The following is a 13,064-nucleotide window of genomic DNA, read 5'->3' on the forward strand; positions in this document are numbered from 1 at the left end:
ACAGATCTTTACATTACAAATAGGAGCCGGGCGCGGTGGATAAATTACAAATAGGAATACGGGGGGGGGGGGGGTGAGCAGGAAGAGTGCCTCCACGCCCAGAAGCCACGTCGGGTAATCTGCACCTCTAATAACCCCGTTGGCCTAAAGCAGCCGCAGACAGGTCATCGGTATCAGGCACAGTTCCGGGAACAGGGGCATAGCTCCACCCGCAGGCACTGCACTCTGAAGCCATCAAAGCAGCCAAATGAATGGAAACAAGCCGGAAAGCCGCGCGCTGGGCTACAAGACGCAGGCGCCTCTGTGACCAATCAGCGAAGGTCTCCCTCGTGCCCTTCACCAATGAACCACGGCCGCCTAGTCGGCCTGCGTACACGGCTGTCCGCGCGTGGAGCTACCAATAAAGTTCTTTACAGATTTGAATTGTTTTTTTTCTTTAAAGCGCCCACAGCGGTCATGGCACAGTCCCCACCCCTCCACTTCCGGTCCCGCCGCCGGGAGCCGGTGCGGCTGTAAGGGCCAGCGCGTCTCGCTGCGGCCGCTGGCCGGGCATGGTTTTGGGTGCCGGCCCGCCTCTTCTGACTCGCGGTGCTCAGGTGAGCCGGTCGCGCGGGTCGGGCTGTGGTCGCGGCTCCTTTCGCCCGGTGCCAGGGGGGACCGCGAGGTCAGCGGCTGACGGGAAGCGCTGGGCGGGCAGCGAGCCCCCACGGCTCTGAAGGCCGGGCCGAGGCGGACCCCGTTCCGCCGCCCGCAAGGTCACGGTGCGGAGCTTCGGTCGGCCGGAGGCCGAGGCCCAGGCGGAGAGGCCGCTGCCGCCAGAGGGAAGCTGGGGGTGGACGCTGCCAGCCACGGCGGCGACGGGGAGGAGGGGCGGCCGTCCCGCCTGGCCCGGTTCGGTCTCTGACCCGGTTCCGCGGCGTGTCATCTGGGGTGTGGCCTTCTCGGGGGGCTCAGTTTTCTCCGTCTCCGGTGGGCATTGGACCTGCCCCTTGGCGTTGCCGGTGGGTTATAGTGGCTGGAGAAGGTTTCGCTTGGCCTGTAGGTTGGAAAAAACAAAACAAAACTGCTCTCCTTAATAACCTGGTAGGGCTGGCTGGTGAAGGGAATGAGGACATCCCAGGGCCTGGTTATCAGATTGAACAGAAGGTTCCAGAAATGAGCAGGGTAGTATTGAAGAACAGTGAGCCGGTGGGCCTGGGACTGAGGCTTCCTAGCTGGTGGGGGTCGAAGGTAGGGAGGTCGGCGGTGGGAGACAGTCATAGGTGGAAATGAAAAGACACAGTGATGGGGAGCTTCAGGTATCCCACCTGGACGGAGCTACCTGGCATTTGGTACCCGAAATCAAAGATAGGTGCCAGAGGTGGTCAGTCAATCAGACTCCTGGGCACTCGTGCCATACGGACAGTGCTGGGGTGAGGGCATTTTTATGTTCGGATCTGTTTCCTTAGGTTTGGGACGTTAAGTGTTCCTAGTGGCCTGTAGTTCTCTCTTAAATGGCTAGGACAGGGATTTGGATTGGAACTGTCAGTAAGGAAGGAGTTAGCCTCACCTTGAGCCGATTGGCCCTGCACAGGTGGCACAGCCTGATTTCACCACAGCTGCATAGGAATGCTGAGTAAACATGACTTGATGAGACTCGGTAACAAACGGGGGATCCTCTTTGGGTGGCCTAAAAGCCGGTCCCACCCAGAGGAGGAACTGACTGGGCCAATTACAACTTGTGGCATTTAGAAACTGAGTATGCTGGTCAGAATAGCTGATCTGTACCCGAAATACTGCCTTAGTCACAGTGCGATTTTCAAGAAACGGGAAGTTTTGGTCCAAGCTGGGTTTTCCAGAGGTTGGGACCGTGTTGAGGAGGGAAAGAGAATTCTGAGGTGAGAGTAGGTAGTCTGCTGCCCTTTCTTGATAGTTTGTGAGTAATTGTTTTTGTTTGATCCCGTCATGTGTAGATTTAAGTTTCTGACTGTGGGAACATTTTCCCATGTCATGGGAAAGCGAAACAGATGGCTACTCCAGTCTTAGATCCCCCCAGGATCTTAGATGCCCTAGAAAGTGCAGGTGTGTCTTCTGTCCCGACAAGACCAGTTTTGTTTTCTACCCCACACAGTCTTTGCACAGATTGCTTTATTGAAAACGTTTACAACTTACTGACAATTACAAGCTAGAATCTACATCATGATGAGCACAACAGCCAGCCTCTGCCTCAAATAAAGCCTCCGTGCGGGTGAAGGGTGTGAAAACATTGAGCACAGCCCTTGGCCAGCAGTGGTGGGGAAGGCCTGACTCTGCAGGGGTGTGGAGCAACTTGTGTCCTAGCTTCCTTTTCAGTGAAGCTCTACTGTGACCAGTAGGGGACTGCGCTAAACTCTTAATCAGTGCTTTTATTTTTCACTTTTCACCATTTGCTTTACCGATACCAAAGGTGAAAACCTGGTGCTGCTCATGTGGAACCTCCAGAGATAGATAAGCTTGTTGTTATATTGGCCCTCTGTCAGACACCCCTGCTGCCCCAAGGTCTGGCCATGTAGTGATGGACTTAGACTTGACCAGGGTTGCAGGCACTACCTCATGATCTTGCTTGAGGAATTCCTGACAAGATCAATCCAGGTGAGGGCCAAGGCAGGAAAGCATTGTTCTATGTTCTGTTGTTTTGGTAGCTTGCGGGCATAAGCCCTCTGGGGGTGCAGTGGGGGTGACAGCAATAGATGAAGCCTTGAAGATGTTTGTGTTCTTACTAGGCTCATCTCTTCACATAGATTGCCCCTGAGGAGGAGGCAGTGCAGAGTGGGACTCAAGAGCAGGAGCTGGTGTGCTTTTAAATGGTTGCCAGCTTTCTTGAGGTGTAACTGACTGACTGATCAGGGTTTGTGTAAATCCATGACCACATTTGTTCCTCCTCCTCCTCTTCTGCATCTTCTTCCTCTTCGTTCTTTTGAGACAGGGTTTCTCTGTGTAGCAATGACTGTCCTGAACTCTCTTTGTAGATAAGGCTGGCCTCAAACTCACACGAGATCTGCCTGCCTCTGCCTCCTAAGTGCTGGTATTAAAAGGCGTGTGCCACCATTGTCTGGCACAATGTATCTTCTAAAGGAAAACTAGTTTTTTGTGGTGAGTGCTTTTGGTCTTGGATAGTCACCTCCATGCCTGTTGTTTCAGGGTGTATGTGTGTTAGAAATCTTCCCCAGATTTCAATGCTATGAGTTTATGCCTACTAACATGCAATACAAGAACTGTTTCGGTGCATTTAGACACGTGCTGCCTTTTTTTTTTTTTTTTTTTTGGTATATTTATTTTGCATTTCCGGTACATGATCTCCCTTTGTAGTCTAGGATAGCCTTTAACTGACAAATTTCCTGCCTCATCCTCCCAAATACTGATGTCATAGGTATGTGCCACTGTGCCCAGGGCAACCAGTCCTTATTATGGCAGACTTATGAACAGTTTGGAAGATCATATACACTGTCCTCTTTTTGTGATATGTCATACAAAATGAAATCTGACTAGGGATACACAGTAGTGTGCGAAACTAGGCAAAAGATCTGCATTTGAGGTGTTTGGGTTTTTTTTTTTAATACCAGTAAAGAGAGGAATATTCTTGCTTTCAGGGTCTTAGCCTCAAATTTGACCTTTCAAACTTATCATTTGTAGATTTTAGATCCTGCTTGACTGAAAAATTAGCAAACTGGTATTGAAAGGAAGTACTTTTAAACCAAAAAAGGAAATTATGCAAATACTGAACCATTTACTCTTTCGGGACTCCTCTGAGGGTGTCAGTATGAGGTCTGGTTGATGGAAGTGTGCAACAGAAAATGAAGGCAGATTCTGGAGCTGGGACCCCTAAGATCCTGATGTAAATTGTACTCTGGGTGATACTGCCTTCCCTCAGGCCCATCAGTCAGAGCAAATAAAGCCTTGTAGGGAATACCCATAGTGAGAATGCAGATGGGAAGGTACTGGACCTTCTGCCTAACAGTTCTGTTGCTCTAACGCTGCTTTCAGAAAAACAACTGAGCAGAGGCAGGCAGGTCTACAAAGCAAGTCCAGGCTCCAGGCCAGCCAAGGCTACACAGAGAGACCCTATCTCAGAAAAAAACAAAACAAAAATAATTGAAGGCTTAAGGGGTGAGTGGAGCCGGGCATAGTGGCGCACGCCTTTAATCCCAGCACTCAGGAGGTAGAGGCAGGCAGATCACTGTAAGTTCAAGGCCAGCCTGGTCTACAAAGCAAGTCCAGGATAGTGGAGGCTACACAGAGAGACCCTGTCTCCAAAAACAAACAAAATAAAACAAAAAAGGGCGAGCAGCAGTCCTTTATGCAGGCATCAGGGGCATTGCCTCACCTGCCTTTGGATTTTGCTGTCTTTGCCCCAGAGAGCCCAAAACTCACATTCTGGAAGCAGCCAGTGAAGAGTCCAGTTTGGGGTATTATAATTTGCTCTTAACATTGACATTGCAAATCAGTAAATGCAACAGCCCTTTGAAGGCTCTGTGCACTTTCCTCTAAGGGAGAAGGAAAGCACAGCATCAAATATCTCCTGCCCTAGAGACTTCTGCTCCCAGGCCACACCTGGGTCCTGTTGCAGCAGAACATTACTTCATCTGAAACCAGTGCGGATAGTGAATGAGTGCTAGTTGGCAAGCTTGGGGTTGAGTAAGGATCGATTGTGATTGACCTAGCACCCAGTCTGTATCCAGTGGGCATGAAAGTTGTGCCCCCCCAAACTTAAAAAGAATCACATAGCTTATTCAGATTCCTTCTGAAGGAATCCAGTTTTGTTAATATGTGTGGATATTTTTTTTTTTAAACAAATTTTAGAGAATCTAACGTTAAAACACTGTATATTTCTTCTGTCTGTTGTCTGGAGACATGGCCCTTAATGTTACTCTTGCCTGTCTTCCAGAAGAAAGGTGGCAGTAATGCTAACGCTGGCAAGCAAGTTGAAGCGGGATGACGGTCTCAAAGGATCCCGGACATCAGCCTCCACGTCTGACTCTACCCGGAGGGTTTCTGTGAGAGACAAGTTGCTTGTTAAAGGTAATCATCAACCATGGGAGCTGCTTTTATACCCTGTAACAAAATGAAGCTTGCCTGGAGGCTCTTTGGGGATGGACGTAAATTAGTCTGTGGACTGAAAATACTTTGAAATGACTTTAAAGTAGGATTATCAGCTAGGCATCATGGTATATACCTTTAAACCCAGCAGTCTGGGGTAGAGGGAAGCCGATCTCTGTGAGTTCAAGGCCAGCCTGGTCTACACAATGAGTTCCAGGACAGCCAGAGTTACATGGAGAGATCCTGTCTCAGCAAATGGATGGATGGATGGATGGATGGATGATGGATAAATAGATGATGGATGGATGGAGTTACTTGACGATATCCTGTCTCAACAAATGGATGGATGGAGAGAGACACTTACAGTGGAAGGATTTATACCAGGGAAAGGATGGGATTGTAATAGCAAGGAGATGGTGTTAGAACTGTGGTGTCTGACACACTAGGAATATTCTTTGTTGGCTCTGTTATGTTGTGCTGTGAAAAATAAGACAGGAGTTGGCAGGCCTGAGGCATTTGGGTGCTGCTGTTATTTTCCTCTGCTGTCCCTTTTCCTGTGGGATGCATAGCAATGGTTTCCAGCCTAGAACAGGTACTCTCTTTGGATCCATTTTTGTCTCATGTAGGACACAGCCTAAGGAGTCCTGTGAATATCTGGTGTCTTGTCAGAATTATATCGTACACAAGTGCGCGCGTGCACACACACACACACCTATATGAACTGTTAAAGCATATTGTACTTTTGTTATTAGAAAGCATATTGTGCTGGACGGTGGTGGCGCACGCCTTTAATCTCAGCACTTGGGAGGCAGAGGCAGGCAGATAGCTAGCTGTGAGTTCGAGGCCAGCCTTGTCTACAGAGTGAGTTCAGGACACTCAAGGATACACAGAGAAACCCTGTCTCAAAACAACAACAAAAACAAACAAACAAAAACAAACCAAGAAAGCATATTGTACTTTTGTCACAGAATTGAGATGGAGAGATGGCTCTACATTTAAGAGCACTGGCTGCTCTTCCAAAGGTCCTGAGTTTAATCCCCAGCAACCACATGGTGGCTCACAACCAACTGTACTGAGATCTGGTGCCCTCTTCTGGCCTATAGGCATACATGCAGGCAGAAGTCTGTATACACACATAATAAATAAATCTTAAAAAAAAAAAAAAAGAAGAAGAATTAAAATTGTCCTAAGGTCATAGTCACTGTCCGCGTTTGTAAAGGACAGCTCTGTTTGATAGTTTTCCCTTGTATGTGTGTGTGGGGGGCGTGGGGGTTTAAGTGCGTGTGCATGTTCTTGTGTGCATGGGGGAGCAAGGATGCCCAGATATACCCATGTGGAAACATATACATGTGGAAGTGCAGAGGTTGAAGGCAGTGGGTTTGTACGGATTTAATAGCATCTCTTATGTACTTCCTGTACTTAAATCTTGAATTAGCTTAAGTCTTGACAAGCTTATGGATGACTGGTTGAAAATAAAAATATTGTTTACGTTTTGTTCTTGACTATAAGTCCAGAACAACCTAGCTTGTAAGTCTCAGAGGGTAGGATATGGCTGGCCGAAAGCACCGCGTGTGGGTAAACCTAATGGCATTTTAATTTTCGGAATCCTTGAGGCTCTATCTGTAGAGGTAGCCCAGAGTCAGGAGAGCCAGGCTGACAACTTTCGGGGTGTAGTTTCAGTGCTTAGAGCAGAGTGTTTTATTGCAGCAAAGAAGTCTTGGGGCATCAGCCAAGAATAAATTATTCCTTCTTCACATGATTAATACTAGCTTTGGTAACAAGCACCTGGGGCCAGGCCCCAAGTTAGGCATCTTCTGCTATGTCAAAATTTTATACTCCTTGTAAACAATAGAAGTGTCTTTCTCATGATCTGGAGTCTGGGGGAGCTAAGGTTAAGAATACTGAATTCAGCCGCGTGTGGTGGCGCACGCCTTTAATCCCAGCACTCGGGAGGCAGAGGCAGGCAGATCGCTGTGAGTTCGAGGCCAGCCTGATCTACAAAGTGAGTTCAGGATGGCCAAGGCTACACAGAGAAACCCTGTCTTGAAAAACAAAAAAAAAAAAACCAACAACAACAAAAAATACTGAATTCTAGCTGGCCGTGGTGGCGCACACCTTAAAAAAGAAAGAAAGAAAAGAATACTGACTTCTGGGGCTGGAGAGATGGCTCAGTTGTTAAGAGCACTGGCTGCTCTTCCAGAGGATCTGGGTTCAGTTCCTAGCACCTATATGGCAGCTCACAACTGTCTATAACTCCAGCTTCAGGGGATCTGCCACCCTCACAGAGGCATGCATACAGGTAAAACACCAACAAACATAAAACAAACAAATCTTTAAAAAAGAAAAGGCAGGATTCCTGGGCACTTGGGAGGCAGCCAGATCTCTTAGTTCAAGGCCAGCCTAGACTACAGAGCTAGTTCCAGGACAGCCAGGGCTACCCAGAGAAACTCTGTCTAGGAAAGAAAGAAAGAAAGAAAGAAAGAAAGAAAGAAAGAAAGAAAGAAAGGACAGAAAGAAAGAAAGGACAGAAAGACAGATGGATTGGGCTCAGGGTCAAGCCACTTGCCCTACATATACCAGGCCCTTGGGCTCCATCCCCATCATCGCAGAAGACATATATTGCTCTCTGGAGACAACTGTACTCTGTTTCTAAGATGAGACCTTGGTTGCTGTATCTTAGGAGGGAAGGGACGCTGGTTCTTTGAGAAGGAAGAACAAGAGTTTAATGTGGACAGAGCCTTCTGACTTAATCACTGCAGAGCTCCACTTCCTAATACTAACACACTAAGGATTAGGTTTTCATGTGAATTTTGGGCACATTCAGACATAGCCGATATTGGGTGTCAAACTGCAACAGGCACTTTAGTGATAATTCTTGGTTTACTTTTAAAGTCTTGCCAGGTGGGCGCCTCATTTTCCACCTGCATAGCTGAGATTTGGACTAAGAAGCCTGCAATCATTGGAGCAGGATGACCTGATCCACATCTTAAGAGTGAAGCAGGCTCTCAGAACAGAGTTGAAGGGCAGAAATGCAAGTTAACAGAAAAGAGTTTTGACAGGCCAGGCACAGTGGCACACGCCTGTAATCCCAGCACTTGGGAAGCAGAGCAGGCGGATCTCTGTGAGTTTAAGGCCAGCCTGTTCTACAAAGTGAGTCCAGAACAGCCAAGGCTACACAGAGAAACCCTGTCTCGAAAAACCAAAAAAAAAAAAGAAAAAAAAAGTTTTGACAGACAATTTCCACCCATCCTGTGCCCAGGGACTCACTTGGGAGCTTTCAGAAAGCTCTAGCTAGGCCAGTCATGGTGAAAAACTTTTCCAGACAAAAATCCCATTAAAGACTTCGAAAGAGTCTGTGAGTTTAGCAAGATTGCTATAATGGGTATTATTGTCCTGGGGCTCCTGTGAAGATTTCTTCCATGAGTATGTACAGATTATAGGAAATTGTCTGCTTCTCTCTAGGACTTAATACTGTAAGCCACATTCCTAAAGGGGGTGGCAAGGAGTTTGTCATGCAGGACAATTAAAAAGAATCTTGAGGCAATACAGTGGAGGGAGATGAAGGAAGCAGGAGGCTCAGGGATGATCATACTTTGAGGCAAACGCCCCATAATAAATAGCCTTTGCTCAGTTCTTAGAGCTGTCACAGGCTGGCACAAGGCTCAGGCCTCCCTGCTCTGCTTCACTCAGGTGAGGCTGTGTTGAAGGTGTAGGGACTGTGGCTGCAGTCTGTACAGCCATAAAACCCTACAGCAGTCCCAGTGAGGGCATCTTGGCAGTGCATCATAGAAGACTCATCTGCACTAGCATCCCAGAGAGCTAAGGGAAAGATTGTAAACACTAACCAGCCAAAAACATGTGCTTTTATTGATGGGGGAGGGGTTCAGTGAGCCCTGTCACTTATTGGTGAAGTGATTTCAGTAGAGGGAGGCAGGACAAAAAGGCTGGGTGCCCACTCCTGTCCTCCTTGCACCCAGGCTAGGCATATTATGTATGAGGGATTGTGTGTTCACGTGTGGTTGGGCCCTCACTGTCTACCAGGGCTGCCACATGCCCCAGTGCTAATGTGGCTCCTGAAGGGGAGAGATCACCAAGTCTGTTCTCTGTGCTAATCTCCCACACTAATCTCTGGTGGGCCACAGGCCAGCTTGCTAAGGCTGTCACAGCATTTGACAGCATATGAATCTGAGGGGGTAGCCTAACAAGTCCTGCTAACAGTCAGGAGATCAGGCATCTAACCAAACACAGCCTTATGTGTTCTGTTGAAGGTTAAACACCAGTGAAGCTGTTCAGGGAATTTGGACAGTCGCCATAAGTGCACCAAACAGCTTAATGGCAGGAGGGCCTAGGGAAGCCATAGATAGACGCTCATCTTCGTATTTTCTGTGTTCATGTCAAAAGTTGATGGCATGAAGTCCTGTGCTATATTGCATTATAGAGTGGTACTAGAACACCTTTGAGCTAGTTAGCAGTATCTAGAAAGTTAGCTTTCTAGAGGGGCTGAGACCTGTGGAGGGTGTGCAGATGCAGTAAGGAGATGAGCACACAACCCGAGCCCAGTGTTGTGAGCTGCCCAAAGCAGAAGGACGTTGAGTTCGTGAGGTAACTGGGTAGATTTTGTAATCTGGTTGTGGTCAAGTTTCCAGTGGACTCTGTGGTTTGATCCTTACTTAGAAAGGAAAATAATTTAAATTCTCAGAAGAAAGTTATGTAGCCACTGACTTACACAGGGTGCCAGGTGCCTCCCAGAAAAGCCAGGCCACCAAGCAAAAGAGGCATTGTTATCTTGTGAAAGCAAGCCTTTAGCAGTTTAAAAGTACTTTTCAGCTTTCTTTACTTTATGGGGAAATCGGTGTTCTTCAGGTGTGAGTTACGATGCTTTGTTTGATGCTCTCAGGCTTGCCAAGCAGCTGACTGGCTACTTTGCTTTAGTTTCATTTGTGTTGACACTGAGATTGTAATTACTGATGCTAACATCAGTATGCCAGCATTTGAAGGGTTGAAGAACCACTTGCCATGTTTGACAACTCTCCTAGAGGAGCACTGTGCAGATTTGACCAAGGGTTTTATATTTTGCGCTCAGCTAGACAAAGGGCCAGTCATCTCTGTTGAAATCCCCTGTCCCAAGCATTCTATCCCTTGCCTGTGCTGACAGTTGCAACCAAGAACGTTGGTAGGATTCCTACTGTGGTCTGTGTTTGGGGCTCTCCTTGGCCTTTGTCTTCCTTGGATGGGTTACACTGAACATTATGAATACAGGCAAACCTTACATTTAAATTACTGACTGTCATGTAAAATTAGAACTTTTTATTAAGTTTATGTATATAATGCTATTAGATCATATTTCCACAGGCAATAGTCTAAAACAGTCTGTAAGACTGACCTCCAGATTTGCACATTCAAATCTAAACACCTGGGTGTCATTAGGTAATTATTACTTTGGGGAAGTAATTCATGAGGGTGGAGGGCCCGTGAATGGAACTAGTGCCCAAGTAAGAGATCCAAGATAGCTTCCTGTCTCTCCTACCATCTGAACATACTGCAAGAATTTGCTGTTTATAAGGCACCTTAGCTCTTACCAGATTCAGAATCTACTGGTTTTGGCACCTTCAAAATTATGAAAAATTAATGTCTGTTTACAAACCACCGGCATGTTAAGATGTCTTTGTTTTGATTTTTTTTGGGTTTTTTTGTTTGTTCTGTTTTTCGATACAGGGTTTCTCTGGAATAGCCCTGGCTTACCTGTACTCACTTCATAGACCAGATTGGCCTCTGCCTCCTGAGTGCTGGGATTAAAGGCATGCACCACCACATCCAGCTGGTAGTTTTGTTTTAATAGGCCACATAGACCAAGAGTTAGAGAATAACACTAACTTAGGTGCCTGGGCCTACTGAGGATTTTTTATGGTAGTGGAGTGAGTGCTTGAGGAATGGGGCATCCAGGGTTTTAGAATCCTGTAGCTACTGGATTGTGAAGATAAGACACAGAACTCAAATTACTAAAGGAATCTTTAAGAGACTGTGGAAGGCTTGCTGCGTGCTGAAGGCATGAATAGCAATGTGAGCTGAAGCTCAGGGTCTAACAGAGCCTTTGAGTGGAGCCAGGTAGCACTACTTTCTGTCCAAGGTGTAGACAGCTTGGTAGCCTGTTTATTGTGCCGTGTCCTATGTCCTTCCTGTCCACCCCACTTCACTCACTCACACACACACACACACACATTTTCCTTGTGATTATGGTTTTACATACCCAAATGGTGTGTGAATAGTAAAATAATTACTAATCAAATGCATTCCTATGCATTCTCTGTGTGATCACATTAGCACACATTACTTACTCTACTAACCCTGACTTTGTACCCTTTGCCATTGCCATCGTCCTTGTCACCACTGTTTGATTTTTGTGTGTTCAGCAGATTGTTTCTTCTTATTTTACTTAGCATGATGTCCTTTGTTCCATCCACATTGTCACAAATGGCAGGATCATCTTTGCTAATGCTGAATAGTATTTCTTACACATTTCACAGTTTCTTTGTTTATTATTCAGTGTATACTTGGGCTGATTCCATACCTTGGCTATCATGAAAAATAACTGAGCTTGGGGGTGTTTGTCCCTCTAAAACAGTGGTTCTCAACCTTCCTAATGCTGTGACCCTTTACAGTTCCTCATGTTGTGGTGACCCCAACCATAAAGTTATTTCATTGCTACTTCATAACTGTCATCTTGATACTGTTATGAGTTGTAATGTAATATCTGATATGTTAACCCCCCCCCCACCCCAACAGCATCCTGACCCACAGATTGAGAACCACTACTCTAATTCTCTATTCATGTATTTTGAGTGTATACTCAGAAAGGTTGCTCGGTCATAGGGTAGTTGTTCTGTTTTCCCCCTCTTAGCTTTTTGAGGGACTTCTGTTTTTTTATAACTGCATTGATTTACATTCCCGTGCATATTGTGTGAGGATTCCCTTTTCTCTGTATCCTCACCAACACTTGCTGCCTCTTATCTCTAGTGGTAGCCAACAGGAAGATGGAATAGCAGTCATGGTCTTGTTTTGATACTGCATATCTTTTCATAGCACTTTTATTTTTTTGGAGGAATATCTATTCAGGTCCTCTGCCTGTTTTTTGTTTGTTTTGTTTTTCTGTTGTGTGTATTCTGTAGTTTTTATGTTAAACCTTTATCAGCTACATGATTTGTAGACATTTCTCCCAGCCTATATAGACTACATTTACTTTGTGCTGTAGCATTTTAGCCTAATGTAGTCTCACTGTTGAACTTCTGCTTAAAAAAAAAAAAAAAAAGTCAGGAACTGGAGAGATGGCTGAATAGTTAAGAGCACATACTGTTCTTCCTGAGGACCTGAGTTTGATTTCCAGCAACCACACCAGGCAGCTCACAACTGCCTGTAACCCCAGCTCCAGGAGGCTCGCACACCTCGGACCTTAGTAGGCACTTGCATTCATATGCACATACCGCCCCTCCCAACACACATAATTAAAATAATAAACAAAAAAAATTAATTTAAAAGACTCAGTGCTAAAGCCAGCTGGGAGAATTTGCCCCACCACCACCCCTGTGAATTTAACAGCTTATGTTTTAAGCTTTTTATTCATTTAGATAGTTTGGGTGAGGACACCTCCTCATCCACAGAAGAGGCTCTATTTCCCAGGTTGTCTTTTCGGTGCTCTTGGGTGTTAGCTGACTGTAGGTACTTACTAGGTTTGCTGTAGCCTCCCTCTTTTGTTCTGTTGACCTGTTTTTATGCCCATACTATATCTCTGTAATAGAATTTGAAGTCAGAAAAAGTGATGTTAACTTTGTTCATTCTCAAGATTCTGTGGGTCTCCATATGGTTCTAGAGGTTCTGTGAAGAATGCCGCCAAAATTGTAATGGGGATTGCTCTGTGTGAATGTTTTTGGCTGTTTGGGTCCCATTTGGTCTTTAGTTTCTGTACTCAGTATTTTACAGTTTGAGAGTACAATCTTTCATCTCTAATTAAATTT

General features: G+C 46.0%; 1 protein-coding gene across 4 annotated transcripts in view; it reads left to right on the forward strand.

Annotated features, from left to right (window-relative positions):
* Positions 1-452: 452 nt before the first annotated feature.
* Ube2f (ubiquitin conjugating enzyme E2 F (putative)) overlaps positions 453-13,064 on the forward strand; it is a 40,825-nt gene continuing 28,213 nt past the window's right edge. For 3 of the 4 annotated variants that reach the window (XR_007831489.1, XM_051154355.1, XM_051154353.1), the window contains exons 1-2: positions 453-596; positions 4,904-5,037. Coding sequence is in view for 3 of the 4 variants with exons in the window: in XM_051154355.1 (XP_051010312.1) it covers positions 4,920-5,037 (118 nt within the window). In the remaining variant the exon portion in view is untranslated. The remainder of the gene's footprint in view (positions 597-4,903; positions 5,038-13,064) is intronic. The other variant, XM_051154354.1, reaches the window with a different exon arrangement.

Source organism: Acomys russatus, chromosome 12 (assembly GCF_903995435.1).
Source record: "Acomys russatus chromosome 12, mAcoRus1.1, whole genome shotgun sequence".
NCBI classification, from domain to species: Eukaryota; Metazoa; Chordata; class Mammalia; order Rodentia; family Muridae; genus Acomys; species Acomys russatus.